This window comes from Barbus barbus (assembly GCF_936440315.1).
Source record: "Barbus barbus genome assembly, chromosome: 9".
Classification (NCBI taxonomy): Eukaryota; Metazoa; Chordata; class Actinopteri; order Cypriniformes; family Cyprinidae; genus Barbus; species Barbus barbus.
The window spans coordinates 15,555,358-15,574,104 of record NC_136737.1 but is presented as its reverse complement, the minus strand read 5'-3'; the positions used below and the strand labels follow the sequence as shown (position 1 = coordinate 15,574,104).

Here is an 18,747-nt window from a genome sequence, read left to right as displayed (position 1 = left end):
CAGTTGAAAATAACATTAAAATAGGATTTGTTGGAAAAAGAAATTTAGCATCACTTTTTAATCACTTGCTCACCAATGGATCCTCTGCAGTGAATGGGTGCCGTCAGAATGAGATTCCAAACAGCTGATAAAAACATAATCCACAAGTAATCCACACGACTTCAGTCCATCAGTTAATTGATGGACTGGATTGGTGTGGATTACTGATATGACGTTCTTTCTGATGGCACCCATTCTGATTCATTGGTGAGCAAGTGATGTAATGCAAAATTTCTCCAAATCTGTTCCAATGAAATAAACTCATCTATATCTCGGATGGACAGAAGGTGAGTAAAATTTCATTTTTGGACAAAACTATTCCTTTAAAGAAAAAAAGAGACACACTTCACCTTCAAGCAATGTGAAATAGTTATTATGGATCAGTTTCTGTGACACTTACACATTCGAAACCTTTTGGCTGTTTACAACTCCCTTTGTACGCAACAGGTGCATCACATTGCAGTCATTTTTGCAGTCATTGAATGTTAGATGAGCATTCCTTGCATGTAAGTAATATAAAAATCCATTGTGAAATAAACAGATTTTAAAAAATTAAATTAATCTGCTGTCATCACATTAACATCTTCATTTGTGGCTGAAATGAAGTGACTGGCCAGAACATAATAAAACACACAATGTCCTGCTCAAACAACCAGTAATCCAGAATATCTTGATTAAAAACACAAACATTTTTCTGATGCAACATTCACTTTTCTTCTACATCTGCGTGTTCTTTTTTGTCTGTTGGAATGATATAAGAACACAGATGTTAGTGCAATAGCCAATGGCGAGCAGGAGGGGGCTGGTCTGGACCACTCTCCACTCCATCCTGTCTTTTAAAACTCTGGGAAGTTCACGAAACTATCAGACTTGATTTTGAATGACAGGGAGGAAACAAATTCATTGGTCAAGCCACGCAAGAACTTGACAGACTTTTTTTGGTGTGTCTTTAATTTTTTTTTTGTTACCATCAGCTGCCCATCAGTGGCTGTGGCATTATGTGGGACTTCACAGTCATGACGTTGGTGCTGTCTGCTGTCATTGTTGTGTCTCTGGCACAAGGTAATGTAATTTAAATAATCTCATAATTGCCTTAATTAGAACATGTAAAGATGTTATTCATTGTGTAACCGTTTGGTACAGCTGTCAGCACGCAAGACTTAGGGGAAAAAACAGTGAGAGCTTGTTTGTTTGTGAGAGCTTTATCAACTTACATGGCTGGAGTGATGTTTAGTAAATCACAGTTTTTCTGTGCTATTAATGGACACTTTGAAAGTAAAGTTTTTACTAATTAGGCTATGTAAATTCAAAAAGATGAAGGTGATGAATGTGGAATTTTAACTAACTACCATCTGCTCCAGTTGTTATTTATTACAGTAAACAACTGCACTACAGTGGTTGGACATGGAAACAGAAGTAGAAATATTGGGTCTCATTCACTAAACATGCGTACGCACGAATTTTTGCGTGAAATGTGCGTACGGACGTTTTCACGAATAAATCACGATTCATCAAAAACTTTCGTACTAAAATTTATTCTAAATGTACGAAAAAATTCAAGAACAACTTATACCACACATACGCAATAATCATGTACGCCCAGGGCCTTATAAGCATGTATAAAGAACCCCACATATAATTAGATATGTGTACAGGGTGGGTGAAAAGTAACTAGAAGTTAAAATTGATAATAAAGTATAATTAGAGGTCCAATTATATAAATATATATATATATATATAAAATTTGAGGTCCAAACAACAAATCACCTGATCTAAGCTTATATAAACGGTGATTATCGTTTCTCACCTTGGCATGGCACACTTGGTACTGCTTGAAGACATTGCGGCGCGTGCATCTCCTTGCTGAACGCGATCGATTTTTGAAAGGGAAAGTACCGATAAAACAGCGCACATAAGAAAGCAATTGAACGCTTTAGCGAGCGTCAGCAACTGCACGCGATCACAGATTGCACGCTCTTCACGAATACACCCCCCCCCCCCCCTCCCACACACACACACACACACACACACACACACAAAACGTGATTTGTGCCCCCCCGCCCCCGCCTAGAAATTTAAATGCCCCCCGATGGAGGTGCCCTGGCGCACAGATATGTTTGCTGAGAGTGACCAATGGCTGTTCAGTTGCTTTTAAATAGCACATTTTTTCTGGCTTCCACCTCCGACAGCAAAACCTCACGTTCATTATCGTTAAAGTTATTTTTCTTTGTCTTTTGTTTCGATGCCATAATGGACCATATGCACTGAGCGCTATTTAGAACTTCCGGATAAAGATAAGCCAGCTCCTAATCTTCCGGTGAAGCTCATTTTATATGTGCTATATATAGGTAGAGACTCTCACAGAAACATCTCCTGCCTCATTCTTATCATAAACTGAGAAACAAAATAATTGCAACACCGTAAATAATGATTGCGGAATTAACATACAGTTTCATGTTATTAAAGAACTTTTATATGCAGAGTCTGGTAATCCCAGGACAGTACCCACGTGAGTATAACTGTACATTTAAATGCTGACAAATAAACACTATCGTAACTGTTTAGGCAGTTAGGCTAATCTCTTAAAGGACAATGTAATGCTATTCTCGATATACTGTACCTTCATAGCCATGAACACATTTTTAAAATCTTATAAAATTTTAAAGCATTTATTATTTCTTAACTCTGTGCGATATTAAAGGTTCATTTTTCATTCATGAAGACGACATGAAGAAATATGGTAAAAACGTGTCTCGGCGAAAAATATACTTTTTAAGATGAAAATGAAAATTACCATTATAACCAGGAGATGGCAGTATAGGATCAATCATTGGCTGCAGCTGCCATTTCAACTTAGTTTTTCACGTCTTTTGATTTATTATAAAATAAATATTTTAACTAATTTAGAACTTTGTCGCAATGAAGTATAAAGTATAGCAAGTGCAGGAAGTCACAAAGTCACAGCCTATAATGCCAAATTATTTAAATACCTACATAGTCAAATACAAATTAAATAAGTTGGTATAACAAATAAATAATGCATTCAATATTTTGAAATGTTTAGATTTAATTTAATAACTAGGCTACATTAAATTTAATCCAACACAGACCTGTAGTTTTGTTAGTCTGAATTTAGTCTGAATCACTTAATGCACAGCTTTATTTTGACATCGGCTTCATTCCGTTGGCACTGTCAATCATAGCAATGACTCGCGCCATGATTTAACGGATTCTCTCGCGTAAATTTAACATTCGCATTTTGTCATTCCTGAAACGGAATACGTGGACGTTTGGTCATTTTAGACAAACAAAACGTTTCTCCTAATTGTGAATGGATTATGTAGAGAAACCGAGCAAAGGGCGCTCCTCTTACGGCACAGTAAACTTGACCGGAAATGACTGAGCTGGCTTATCTACAACCAGGAAGTAACCGTGCATAAGGTCCATTGTCTTTCTCTAGACGAGTGCCGCTTTGCGGAAAGCCCTTATATGGAGCTGGTTTGGGCGTGTATTATGCTAATCACTAACCTCGTGCACGCGGGCGCTCTTTTAGAAGACTCCAGATTCACTAACAGAAGAACGAGTTTAAGAACAAGCTCATGTGCTACGCACGTGTTGTGAATTGCGTAAAGTTTTCGTGAGAAGTTCAAATGTGCGTATAAATACGAAAAACTTATTAGTGAATGAGACCCATTGTCCTTTATGAAATTTCCGTTCAAAGGTCTTGTGAGTGTGTCACAAAGCACCATTATGCAATGCAAACTATTTCTGATTCCTCCCGAAAGTCTTCGTATTGCAAAAGTAAAGTAGCCTATGACTGTTGAGTAATTAATTACTTGAATGACTGACTGTCATGAATACTGGGAAACTGCCCACCAACCCAGACTGAAATGTGGAGCAGCACCGTTTCATCGGCCTCTATTCCATTCACTGTCACTCCATCTTGTCTCCGGTCCACCTCAACCTCTCCACGGAATTTATTACCTGTTTCCCAACACGCGTAGACAGCCGGCACGGAAAATAGCACCTGACATTGCTGAGCTCTAAGTCAAGCCTTTTAAAAACCTTTAGGACTAAAATTCGGTTTTAAATAACCAGATGTCGCTCAGTCATCCTGTAATGAGCTGCAAGCCCGCGCGTCCGTGCCAGCTTCATCCAGGGCACGGCGAAGCCATTTTCAACGCTCCAAAGTAAATATTGCCACTCTCTAATCTGCTCCATTCAAACAATTTATTCTCCAGATGTTTCACTTCGCTCTGAAGTTCAGCTGCCCGGTACATCGATCTCTGTTGCTTTGATGTGAAAAAGAGGGTGGAAAGAGGGATCAAAGGTAATGTGCGAGAGGTTACACGTCTCTATTTCACTCTTTTCCGTGAGTGACCGCTTACTGTATGTTAAAAAAACAAACCTCTCTGACTAAATTCTGATCGGACGCGCTGAATTTCGGGGAAATGGCTGTTTATACAATAATAAATAATAATAAATGTAGCTATTTATTGAACATTAGTGTCCTTTGTCGTTGTGCTGTCGCCGCCGTTTTATATTTATCAAATGTAGTAGGCTACTCGATTCTTGGTTACCATGATTTTACTCCACTTTACACCCCTTATAGACGTAAAGTCACAGCAGGAAAAAGTTAATTAGTTAAAATATATAAACATATGTTTACTCTAGAAGCACCACATGTTAGACTTGTTTTCAAAGGTGTCTTTCATACTAGTTTATTTTGTGGTGTAAACAATCTATAAAAAATATTCAAGATGGTTTTAAACACGAGATTGAATTATTAACTATATTTGATCTAGTTTTATATTGTTTTAAGAATTTTTAGGTATTCTATTAACAGAAAACAAGTTTTAAAAAAGGACTAATTAATGTCTTTTTAATAACAAAACTACTCTTCTCCAGGGTATTGGTGTATTCTATGTTAAAACCGACGCTTAACTTTCTGGATGAAATGGTTCAAAGACAAGGAAAACCAATCCAGATCATTTTAAACACACACAAATCTGGCAGGGGTTTCATTATTATGCAGTGACAATGAAGCAGTTCACTTTAGAATAATGGAGCACAGATGAATCCCACTTCAGAGTCTATGGAACAGTCGTTGTCTCCTAATCTTCTTCTCAACCCAATCAGACAGAGCTCACCATCTTCCATTCGAGCACACCTCAGCCAGGACATGTGCCAGATGAACAAAACTACTTCCACATGTTTGCCGACGCAGGATAAACACTCATACAAAACCACTTTGGAGCTCTCATTTGCATTCATTAAAGCACGATGGGACGTGGAATGCAATTTCAAGACGACTGCCCGGGCACACTGCCTTCTTAAATGAAATGCCTCTGATTTCAAACAAATCTCTGCTTGTTACCAACCTCGTACACTGCTAAGCTATCACAGTGGTTTCGCACTCGCCCTAATACATACGAGTATGTGGGTTAGCACTATAGCGCTTTATCAAAGGGATTACATAACATGCCAAAATGATTTACATTTCCTTTCGGATAAACAAGGAAAAAACTTTCAGAAAGGTGTATGCCAGCTAAATTTTGGCATGTTTTTGTGTCTAACCTTTTTGAAGGCTTTTATTTACAGACAGCAGAGACCGAAAAATGATTCCCGTATAAGAAGCATGTGCGCTAACCACTCAGCTGCAGCTTTGACTTAGCTCTTTTATTAAAACTCAACCGTCACATGTATTTTGATTAGCTTCTGGCTTGGGTAGAAAAGCTCCAAATGCACATTAAAAAAGGGGAATGTCTTATTAAAAGGCCACAGACTGTTTGCGTGAATGGATTAATTGTCTGAGTATGACTATTGGACACTGTGCAGACTTTATGAGGTGACACGAGAAGTCCTAAAAGGGTAATGATACTGCACTTTATATTGTGATGTAAAACCCCTGGCAATAAGATAGGTACAAAATAATCACAGAATTGCTGTACCAAGTTTAAATGACCCTTTTGTTTGAGAGCCATCTCCCAAAATAAACTTGGCACGAGTGGTTTGTTATGGGAGGGCAGGGTGTCATTCTATGTTGGGAGGACACTGATATACAGATAGGTGTACATTTTTAGATGTTAACTTATAGTTTCCACTTCAAAGTAAATGCTTTTTAAACACCTGATCCTAATAATGCCCTGTTACTGGGTGCAGATATTACAAGGTTCCACTGAGGTCATGGACACACAGTTCTTCTATCTTTGAATAAAGCAAACCAATGTATGTGATGTAGTTATTGCTAATTATATTGATGGCCTTAGTAGGTGTTATAAAGGTTTATTGTTCAAGATTTTTAGAAAACTTTGGGTTTAAGCCATAGGTTATGCAAGTAGATGAATGCTGATGTTTGGTATACAAGACCAATGCCACATGTTGTTGCGACTTGGCAAAATTCACCACCCAACATGATGCAGTTTCAGACATTAGTGAATATTGTCATTCTTGTCACCAAGAATAACTATATTAACATCCACACCAATGGACGATAATGTTCTGTTTATTAAAAGTGCACACTGCAGTTATATTGTGCCTCTTTAAATTCTATAGACCTTTTTCCTTAGTAAACGATGAGCACCGCCATTAAGAATTATAACTTGCTATTGGATGCTCTTCTGTTCTGGTCTCCATAGGAACCCATTCAAATAGTGCCCATCTATTTTTAATGTAGGTAACATCGGCAGCTTTGTGTCATCTACAGCTGTCAATGCGACACTGTAAAGTGATGGTGCTATGGAACCATTTGCTTTTTAAAAACATTTTAATAGGATTAACTTTAGATTATCACCTCGGAATATAAACTAATTTGACTAGAAACACTGGAGACCGGAAATGCAAAGCATCCTTCCAGTTAAGAGCCAGGCGTGTCTTTTGCGTTTAGGAAAAACGTCTATAGCTTTTAAAAGTTGGATGGATTTTGATTGGCTGTCAATGATTTTATGTTTCATCATCTGGAACAAACTGTTCTGAAAGTGACTCCATTTATATTGTTCTCTGTGTTGATGTCATTGTAACTGTGGTATGGATTTCCCTATTCTCATTGAATTAGAACAAATTAGTTATGGATATTGTTATAGTTATTGTCCTTGGTATGAATCTAGCTAGCTACCTGAATAATGTTGCTAACAACTAAAGCAAACTTTATCGCCCCCTTGCGTACGGAGGCTGTGTAAATATCTACAATGGCGCCACACGCCTTACTGTAATTATTCATTTTGTCTAATTTTCCAGTTAAAACTTCTACAAAATCTTAAAAAAAATAATTGAAAAAAGTCAAAAAAGACTAAATTAAAAATTGTGTCTGCATTTGTGTTGTTCCAGTCTTTCTGGCTTTATTTTGGCACAGCAGTGATGAATTGCAAGTAAAATGCAAAGGCCTACACTTTAGGTATAAATGGACATCTAAAGGCTTTTTTTTTTTAACGAAAGGGGGAAATGGGGAAATTTCATGACCAAGAAAAGCGTACTGTCACACAGTCACCAAGAACTAAGTATGCTTTTTAGAAAAGTGCTTCCAAAATCAGCAGGCTACTCAAGATAAGTGAATAACTGGAATAATGACATCACATATTCTGCGATCTATACTTTGGGAATGACACACTTTCAGGAGAACCAGCAAGGTAAATCAGTGCAGTATAGGAAAGGGATATAATAACAGTAATGGTGGCTTGGAGTATGTCCTGCAGAGCTTCTACGGTGACTGACACGTCTGCCGCAGATAAGCACTTCAGTGTGTGAGCGTCAAGTAGTGCCAGTAACAATTCACTGTCAAGACACTGTGCTGTTCCTACTTGAGGATGTTAGGCTTGGCTACATCTGTGGGACACGTCACCTTTGGAAAAAAATGAATGATATTGGTGAATGAATCCCTCTGATTTTCTTATCACAGCACACTATAAGCAAGTTCTGGAAAGTGGTTCAGGGATTCGCCTTATACAGGCAGGACAGTTCGGGCGAAGCACCGGAGGCCCACTGTCCTCCGTCTGGGATGTGGGAGTGCATCTTCTGGTAATGTGTCATCTAGAAAGCATGAGACGCCATGTGTTTGTTCCCATTACTCTTCTCCTTTGGGGCCCTGGCTAGTAAGTGTCTCCAGATTACTTTGAGAATTCATGTAGGGGATCGGGCCATCGTGCAAGATCCACTTCCATATGTGTGCAGCATTTCCTGATGTGACCAGACAGAAAGTAAATAGATACAGTGAAGAAATGGACCGAATGTGTCCTCCTTAGGCCAATCATGAGATCAGATATCAGGTGCTAACTCAAAACTGGTTGGACATGGTTCAGAAGGGCCGTAGACGCCAATGGATGCTGAGCCGATAAAAGTAGGCCACTTGGACTCTGGTGGCACCAATGCACAAAAAAGTAAGTAATATTGAATGTCTTTTGCACACATTCCATTTACTGCAAAGCCAAGCAGGATTTTCCAATCACATTCACAGACGTGTCTGCAACCTAAGGAACGTGCAAGGAATAAGTTGTTCTGATCTATTACATTGCAAATTTCATGTCCAACCTTTTAAGACCAAATTTAGTTAGTCCCTGAGGAGGTCAGTGTTTCTTCAAGATTTATTTGCAGCCAACGTTTCATCGGTAGCGCCTTTGTTGAGTGCGCTGTAATAAAGTTTGCGTTCCCACAGGACCCATCTGGGACAGCTCACATCTTCGGAGGTTAAACAAAACAGACAGGAACAGAAAACTGGCTTACAACAGCCTCGTGGAGCCACAGACCACAGGTAGTTATGGATATTTTAACATGCTCTCTTTATGCAATCAACAAATTTGTGGAGTCCTGTTTGATCCAAACCTCATTGTGGATCTCTGTGTTGCTAAAAAATGTGATGTAATGATTTCTGGAGTTATCTGTCTTCATTAAATGTGAGCTTTAAAGATTTAGACATATAGCCACTGCAATGCAGAAACAATAAAACATTGACTCATGGATGTGTAAATGAATTTACACATGCTCTTAATTAGAGCAAGAGAATAAGTTGTCTCTTAGACAATTTAGACAGCTCTCTTTGTCATTCTATTCATACCTCCTGTGGGATTGCTCAACATAAAGCAACAAGCACTTTTGTGGGACACAGATTGTATTCTGTTAATGTGATGCAAATAGCTGGAGTAATCTTTTGGAGTAAACCCAGCAAAATGGGCAGACATTTTGACGTAATCTGGAAACTCTTGTTCTTCATCTTTGGGTCACTAGCAAGAGCATTCTGTTCTTGTAAAACATTTTACTCTGATCTTTGTTTTGTGCAACCCAGGCGTAACTGAGTGGACATCCTGGTTCAATATCGACCATCCGGGAGGAAACGGCGACTACGAGAGGTTAGAAGCCATCCGCTTCTACTACAGAGAAAGGGTCTGCTCACGACCTGTAGCCATCGAGGCCCGTACAACGGACTGGGTTGCAGCTGCGGATACGGGGGAGGTGGTCCATTCCAGTCTGGAGAAGGGCTTCTGGTGTATCAATAAGGAGCAGCCATTTGGTCGCAGCTGTTCCAACTACCATGTGCGATTCCAGTGTCCACCAGGTACAATTAGTCAAAAGACAATCCATCAGAAGTACAGAAGTGTATTCCATATGGGCACATATGCATTTTAACATATGAGTGTGCAAGAGTCTTCTTTGTTTTGTTTCTTAAGTCCACTCGTACTGGACCGACTGGAGTGAATGGACACCTTGCTCTGCCACCGCCTGTAACGATGTTGGCATCCAAGTCCGTCAAAGGAAATGCATGAGCACACAACCTCTTCCACTGCTTCTTTCGCCTGTCTGCGTGGGACCTCACAATGAACGGAGAGAGTGTTCAACCCCACCATGTGAAGGTAAAGAAAAAATAAGAATTTGGAGACAATATTTACATTTTACTGACATAATATGCATTTCTTAGCCTTCATTGGCAGGATTCACTAGCGCCTCTCCTAAAAACCACTTATATCAACCAAAGATGGTTAATCAAGTTAAGATAATCTCCAAATCTGACCTAGATAGTGTTAAGGTGGTTTAGTTTAGGATGGTTAAAAAATTTTCAGCAGCAAAACGACAGATTTTTTTACAGAGCAGTGAGGTGTCAAAAGCACATTGTTTGCACTTTATATCAGTTGTGTCCAAATATTTGTTTTGTCACATTTCAGAATTACCTAAATCATTTTGACACTCAAACTCAGAAATGAGGCTTATTTTCCACTCATGGTTCTCAAGAGCAATCACATCCTGCTGACATTAACATGACACATGTGGTGCCCAATTAGCTGGCTAAACCCAAACATGTTTCTGTGTGTACAGAGCTTTGCTGTCTTTGATCATAAAATCAATGTTATCACACTGGCAAAGATGTCAGAATGCAGTCTGACCTTTCCATTCACACATATACAATATTTAAATAGTAAAATAATTATGCTGCCAGTTAAGGCTCGCATCAAGTTCAAGACACTGATGCTTGCATATAGAACAGCTACAGGCTCAGCACCCGCCTACTTCCACTCACTTTTACGAATCTACATTCCCACCAGAAGTCTGAGATCCTCTAGTGAGCGACGCCTCGTGGTGCCATCACAGAGAGGCACAAAATCACTTTCCAGAACATTTTCATTCACCGTTCCTGGCTGGTGGAACGAGGTGGATCTTCCAACCTCTATCTGGAATGCTGATTTCCTGACAATTTTCAAGCGACAGCTGAAAACTCACCTCTTTGTCACTATCTGACTTCATCCTAAAAAAATAAATATATATATACATATAAGATGAATCGCTTGATGTATACCCCAATTGTAAATAGCTTTCGATAAACGCGTCTGCTAAATAAATAAATGTAAAATAACACAATTAAAGAGAATTGTTTTTTCATTTGTAGGATATTCATCTCTTTTTTTAACAGTTTCTGAAAACTTGCCACCATGATTGTTAATTATTTATTTATTTATTTAGTTATTTAGCAGACGCTTTTATCCAAAGCAACTTACAAATGAGGACATAAGAAGCAGTCAAAACCAACAAAAGAGCAACAACGTGCAAGTGCTATTACAAGTCTTGGTTAGCCTAACACAGTACAGATAATTATTATTATTATTATTATTATTATTTTTTTTTAAATAAAAAGACATATAGATAAAATAAAATTAGAATAGAGAGTGCTAGAGTTAGAAGGTCAAGTAAAGATGGAACAGATGAGTTTTTAGCCGTTTCTTGAAGATGGGTAAGCATTCGGCTGCTCGGATCGAGTTGGGCAGGTCATTCCACCAGATGGGAACAGTTAATAAAAAAGTCAGTGAAAGTGTTTTTGTGCGTCTTTGGGATGGAACAATAATGCGTCGTTCACTTGAAGAACGCAAGCTTCTAGACCATAGGGCACATAAGTCTGAAGTAATGAATTTAGGTAAAGGGGTGCAGAGCCAATTGTGGTTCTGTAGGCAAACATTAATGCCTTGAATTTAATGCGAGCAGCTATTGGTAGCCAGTGCAAACTGATGAACAGAGGCGTGACGTGCGTTCTTTTCGGCTCATTATAGATTAATCTTGCAGCAGCATTTTGGATTAATTGTAGAGGTTTAATAGAATTGGCTGGAAGACCTGCCAAGAGAGCATTGCAATAGTCAAGTCTGGACAGAACAAGAGCCTGAACAAGGAGTTGTGTTGCATGTTCCGAGAGAAAGGGCCTGATCTTCTTAATATTGTATAATACAAATCTGCAGGACCGGGCAGTTTTAACCACTTATTTCCCCCCAAATCTTGACTAAACAGCTGTGTGGAGCCAGTGGGGTTCATGGAGTGCTTGCTCAGTGACCTGTGGGAAGGGCCGCAGAACAAGACGTAGGACATGTCACAGATCTTCTACTAAGATTCAGTGTACAGGACGACCTGTGGAGGTCCAAAAGTGTGGAAATCCATGTCCAGGTATTGTGTATTACAAAACACACAATATCTGAAAACCCATGGATTTTTTTGCTACAATGAAATCAAAACACCCGTTTTATTTCTACAGTGGCATGCAAACGTGTCTGTCCTGGGGGACGTCCCAGTAAGGACTGTAGCTACTGTATCTGTGATGGACAAACACTACATGGGGAGGTCTTCAGTGTTACAGGTGTCCCTGTGCCAAACGCCACAGTGGCTCTGGCTAGCCAAGCCAAGGTTGTCCGTGCCCACACTGATGCCAAGGGTCAGTTCAAGATTGATGGACTGTGCACCAGCCCACAGACCCGAGTGGCCATAAGAAAGGATAAATTTGCACCCGTTAGTCTCCCTGTTTCCAACAGCACTGATGAACTCTGGGTACGGGCCATCTTACGATCCTCAGGTAAAGAAAAGAAGAAACCTTTGGATATGGATGATCCCACATTGATAATTTCATGCACTGTTACATTGTTGGCTTCTCCATTTTATGTCTTACAGAAAAGCCATATATTGAGAAGCACCCAGAAGACAAAGTGCGTTATGAGGGACAACGTGCAACCCTTTGCTGTAGAGCAACAGGATCACCAAAACCTGACAAATATTACTGGTAAAAAGCAATGAAGTTTCTTTATGGGTTTTCTGACAAATGCTGTTAATCTTAAAGTTACATAAAAAATAATTTGTTTGATCTAAAGGTACCACAATGGAACCTTACTGAATCGCACAATATACAAGTATGATGAAGATTTGATATTGCGGGACCTGAAACCAGAGCATTCAGGGCAATATCACTGCAAAGCCACTAGTCTGACAGGCAGCATAAAGTCTACTTCAGCTGTCCTCACTGTTTTTGGTAAGTGCAAAACCATTTTACCGGTCAACAGGGAACATTTTAGTATTTTTGCAAAATGCCCCTAAAGAAGAAAAATAACCTCAATAAATATTGTGGTCTCCAATGAAATATTAAAGTCTGTAATGTCTAGTGACATGTGCGGTACAATATTTTATTATGTTTAAGTTGGTAAAAATTACCACTTTCTAAACAAGGAATGACTGGCAAGAAGTCGTGGTGGGCAGACCAAAATCCTTAAATCCCTCCCGCTTTCCATATTAAAGTGAAATCCAAATTTTTTCATCCTCAGACAAGTATGCATTTCCACATTTGCACACATAACTACACATTATGATGCTTGTTAACCAAGATATAGATTGTCAGAAATAGTCTGGCAAAACGTGTGCTAAAGCAATCAGCCCTAAACTTTGTCTGAGGGATCTCTTTGCTTCTTAATCATTTTGGCATATGAAATGTGCTTTGCTGAATGAAACACTAACACCTGTCACAGCAGGGTTCCTAATGGAGGATGATTCATGTGTTTTGTATTCACTCTTGCATTTAAACAACAGTTACAGGAGAAAAGTTTTCCATAAATTAAATTTCATCAACCTCAAATAAGATTACATGGTTGCTCTCTACAATAAGTGTCATTTTATAGGAAACACAGCGCTCTTATGAATAAATGAGCAGTATTTACAGTAGAGTGGTAATGTGACAATAATGACTGCAGTCATTAATATGGTGACACAATGAGATCATAAATTTTAATCAGAACCAATACTTTGGCAAGTCATCAAACTTCCTTTTCAGGCTTCCGAGTTCAGTGACCCAGTTTTATTTGTTCACATCTAATGAAATATATATTTCTAAATCCTTTTTACTTTGAAACAAGCATCTTCATAACAATATAAAAGATAAATACAGAATTTTTATAATTTAAATTTTCTTTGTTTCAAGCATAAATCTATCAAAAAGAAGAAAAAAGCCAGAGGGATAAAATAAATAAATAAAAGTTTTCTCTGAAATAATTTTTTCTTCTCAAGTAAATCGAATGTTTTACTGAAAATCAAGAACATTATTTTTGCAAAGTATGTAAATATTATGCATTCTTTGAAAATGTAGCACACTGATCTCACATTTTGTATTTCACAGCTAAAGGAACACCAGCATGCAACTCAACACCTGACACTCACCTGATCAAATTGCCATTTGACTGCAAGCAGCCTGGAACAGACTCCAAGTTTTACAATGCAGGTCGCTGTCCACACAACAAATGCCCTGGATTGTTGGACTTTGACATGCGTTGCAGGGATGGATCTGGCTTCTGCTGTGGGGTCAAACAAATGGATGCTAGGGATATCAGCTGTGGCCGTTACACCCTGCCTATCAAGGTTGTTAGTGAGTGTGGTTGCCAGACTTGTGTGGAACCCAAAATTCTTGTACGGGGCAGGGTGGTGTCAGCAGACAATGATGAACCCCTGCGCTTTGGACATATTTACATAGGGAAGGAACGGATAGGTACCACAGGATATCAGGGTGGGTTCACAATCCAGGTGTCTCCAGATACACAGCGTCTTGTGGTAAACTTTGCGGACCCTTCTCAGAAGTTCATTGACACAGTCAAGGTTTTTATCTTCGACAAGAGAGGAGGTTCTGTCTATCATAACGTAAAAGTGATGAGGAAGCAGGAACCTGTTGATATAAATGCTGCAGAAAGCAATACCATTTACCTAGGTGAAATGAAAGATGAGGACCCCATCGGTCAACTGGTCATACCTCCAAATTCTTTCCATAAAAACACAGGGGAAGTGTACGAAGGGACAGTTAAGGCCAGCGTCACGTTCCTTGACCCACGCAACATTACCATGGCTGCCGCCGCTCCTGGCGATCTCAACTTTGTAGACAATGAAGGAGACATGCTACCTCTCAGGACATATGGAATGTTTTCAGTAGATTTCCGAGATGGAGCAAACCAGGAGGTTCTAGGAGCCGGTGCAGTCCAGGTTCTCCTTGATACGGAGCATGTAAAAATGCAGGAGCACATCCCTGCTATGAAACTCTGGTCCCTCAATCCCGATACAGGCATTTGGGAGGAGGAGAGTAACTTTCAACCCACACAAACTACTATTGCTGGCAGCGGGAGGAACAAACGTGAGGAGCGCACCTTCCTGATAGGGAATATGGAAATCAGGGAGCGTAGGTTGTTCAATCTCGATGTACCTGAGAATCGCCGGTGCTATGTCAAAGTGAGGGCGTACATGAGCGACAAGTTCCTGCCCAACGAGCAACTAGAAGGAGTGGTAATAAACTTGATAAACCTGGAGCCTAAGCCTGGCTACTCGTCAAATCCGAGGGCTTGGGGACGCTTTGATAGTGTGATAACAGGACCAAACGGTGCTTGTCTTCCAGCTTTCTGTGATGCTCAGAGGACTGACGCATACACAGCTTACGTCACGGCTATAATGGGAGGTGAGGAGCTGGATGCAGCTCCCTCAATGCCAAAAATGAACCCAAACATTATTGGTGTGTCTCAACCGTACTTAGGGAAGTTAGATTACCAGCGCTCCGATCATGAGGATCCAGCACTTAAGAAAACAGCTTTCCGAATCAACCTAGCCAAACCAAACCCTAACAATTTTGATGAAACGAATGGACCAATCTATCCTTATCAGAGTTTAATTACATGTGAAAATGCACCTGTTGATGCCAACCACTTTCGTTTCTTCCGTGTTGAAAAAGATAAATATGAGTACAATGTGGTACCCTTTGAGGAGAGTGACCTCACATCTTGGACTGGAGACTATCTTTCCTGGTGGCCAAATCCACAAGAGTTCAGGACTTGCTACATCAAAGTTAAGATTCATGGAGCTACAGAAATCATGGTAAGGTCAAGAAACATGGGTGGCACTCATCCTCAGACAAGAGGTCAGTTGTATGGCATTAGAGACATTCGTAGTACCCGCGACTTACACCATCCTAACACCTCTGCTGCTTGTCTTGAGTTCAAGTGCAGTGGGATGCTCTTTGATCAAGGTATTGTAGACAGGTCACTAATTTCTATCATCCCGCAAGGTAACTGTCGTCGTGTAGGCATCAATGGTCTCCTGCAAGAGTATCTGATAAAGCATCCTCCTGTTCTTCAGAACAATGAGTCTCATGCATTCAATATGTTAGCTCCTGTTGATCCACTTGGACACAATTATGGAATATACACCGTCACTGACCAGAACCCACGGGTTGCCAAAGAGATTGCCATTGGCCGCTGCTTTGATGGAACTTCAGATGGTTTTTCCAGGGAGATGAAGTCAGATTCTGGAGTGGCACTGACATTCAGCTGCCCTAAAAGAACTGTGAATCGTGAGAGCTTATTCCAGCGCTTGCAAACAAATCCTGGTCTAACACTAACACAGATGGCACGGGAGATGAGGGAGTCCCAGGGACTGCAAGTCAGAAGAGGGTCAACCCAAATGGTGGCCTACCCTTTTGGCCAGCAAGGCAGGAGCCAGAACCGCAGAGCCACGAACACTAACAGAAGGAGACCAGCTACAAGGACACAACCGAGACAGTAGATCTTTCTTTAGGTGAGTTCTCAGAGTTGCACTTTTAAAAAAAAATTATTTCAAGATGTTGATGAAAATCAAGTGTATGTTTTCCCATCCTCATGCAGGTCTTTTGGGTTGAGGAGAGTGAAGAAAAAAGACTCAAAAAACCTGCTATGGAAATCCCAAACTTGGCCAGCCGGGTGATATTGGATGCTCCGTCCTAACGGAGCAAAATCCTCACCTGATTTATCCGAACACATTTAAACTCTTTCTACTTGTTTATGGAAAACTGTCCTCTCATACTTCCTCAAAGTTTACTTCATTGTTTAAGACATTTATTTTTAGTAATTAGGCCAAATACTCTACAAGGCCCATACAGACTGATGTCATTTAAAGTCAAAAATTGCTTATGTGGAGCGTCCTACGTTTAGATCTGTAATTATTCACAAATTTTCTCTAATTAATCAGTGTCTTCCATTGATGATAGGCTAAATAGGTGAGTCAAGTCTGTATGGGTTGAGGTCAAGTGTGACAGCTGCTAATCTTTTCATCAACCACATATTCTACTCTATTGGATGCAATGAACAAGACCCGAGGCAGCAAAGATGCTCATTCTGACTTGCCTCTTTTTCCACGTCACCATTCCAGTTGTGATTTGGCCAACTATTGGTCTGACCAAAGCATGACTGACCCCTGCCAAGAATAGCATGCCTTAACAGAATGGATCGCCAAGGTAGACTAAACAAACCTGTGGTGAGACAAAGAATAATATAATGGCCCTAACTTCAAACACAAATTAATGTTACTTTTTTTAAATGCCCTCTTCATCATTTTGACCATATGGCTGGCCTAATCAAAATTTATTTTGATATGAAATCCAACTAATACAGTATCTCAGTGTATGATGTCTAGATCTTTTGTAAACTGATTGTATTTTGTTTCTTGTTTCTGTTTGTCTCCTAAAGTGCAATATTGTGCTCCAATAATGACTTGAGAGTCCTGACAAAACGTCCCATGTTATAGGTTTTTTTTAAACCTAATCCTAATGAATTTGATTTTGCTAATCCGATTCAACCTCTAATATAGCCAGCTGACAATGCAACATATATGCAGTTGCAGTATTTTAACTCCACCCTAAAGTAACAAAAATCCAATTGTGGGATTTCAACAATTAATGGACCTTATTAATTAAAAACCATGTGGACCTGCATAAGCTGGACATTTGTATTTTTTGAGGTATAGTTTGTAGACAGCATTGCAAATAGCATTTCATTATGGTAATTCTGATGTGATTTGTCTAATCCCTTATGCTTTCAGTATTCTGTATTGGTTCAAAGCAGAAAGTTAATTCAGTTTAGGGATTACAGTGCATGCTTTAATAGATAATGGTGCAAAAGTTTATTTTGTCTGTGTATCCAAAGATGTACAGCTGGCCCAGTGCAGGTAGAATATAACCAATATTAAAATAATATTCTAAAATCATATCTTCAAAGAAACAAAAATATATACCTCAAAAAAGTAACAATTTTGATTAGTTGGAAAAAACAGTCTGAATAAAAATGAGATGAACTGAATAAATTCTTTGGGAAATAATCCAATAGGGACATATGATATTGTGGCACATTTTTTCTAAAATTGCAGTTGAACACAACGTTGCTGAGTCTCATAACAGACTAACTGTAATCAGTCATTAAAATCAGCGATTTTTCAAAAACATTGCAATATTTAAAAAGTATGTCAAAATGTGCCATTATCAGGACAATTTTTAGTCATGGCCGACTAGTAAGGAAACAAGATATGTAACGATAAAACCTTTTTTAAATCGTAAAACACATTGCTTTAGGCCAAGTACACATGCAAAATTATTGTAAACCATTATTTTCTATCCAAGACCGTCTCACCTGTAAGTGACGTAAAGCCGTACATTTGTAATTTTAAACTTCTGTAATTTTGTAATATATTCAATCAAAGTAACCTTAGGTCTTTTAGCATATCTATACTGTACATTTCTGTTTTAGAGGAAAGATGGGAGTTGGATATTGGATGAATATGGTGCTAAAAAATTTGTTGGCCTCCAGTTAGCTTTCAAAAGTGTTTGTCCTCGCTTCAACTGTCTGCCTGGTCTCAGGGAGACTACAACTTTTCCAGGAATATCCTCTGGCAAAATGTGCATGGATAACTCTACCACTACACTACAAAGTGAGTTGAATAGTTGCCTTTGCGCTTTCAGAAATCTCTTTTCATACTTGCCTCACAAACATATTACATACGAAACATCCTGAAAATCTATGCAAATCATATTGTAACTTATATTGCATGAAATTTCCCATCTTGCAATCTCAAAAGCCAGTTTTATGTGTAAATTGTGGATTAAAATGTCTGTCAATTTTACCAGAATGTAAATAAAGATCTCTTGTAAACATG

General features: G+C 39.2%; 1 protein-coding gene across 1 annotated transcript; it reads left to right on the top strand.

The window, feature by feature from the left end:
* Positions 1–905: 905 nt before the first annotated feature.
* LOC306874549 (cartilage intermediate layer protein 1-like) lies at positions 906–18,747 on the top strand. Its single transcript, XM_079424683.1, has 10 exons — positions 906–1,101; positions 8,687–8,782; positions 9,314–9,583; positions 9,696–9,878; positions 11,794–11,946; positions 12,035–12,349; positions 12,445–12,553; positions 12,642–12,799; positions 13,934–16,362; positions 16,449–18,747. The coding sequence occupies exons 1-9, from the start codon at positions 1,038–1,040 to the stop codon at positions 16,348–16,350; spliced, it is 3,765 nt and encodes a 1,254-aa protein (XP_079280809.1). The 5' UTR covers positions 906–1,037; the 3' UTR covers positions 16,351–16,362; positions 16,449–18,747.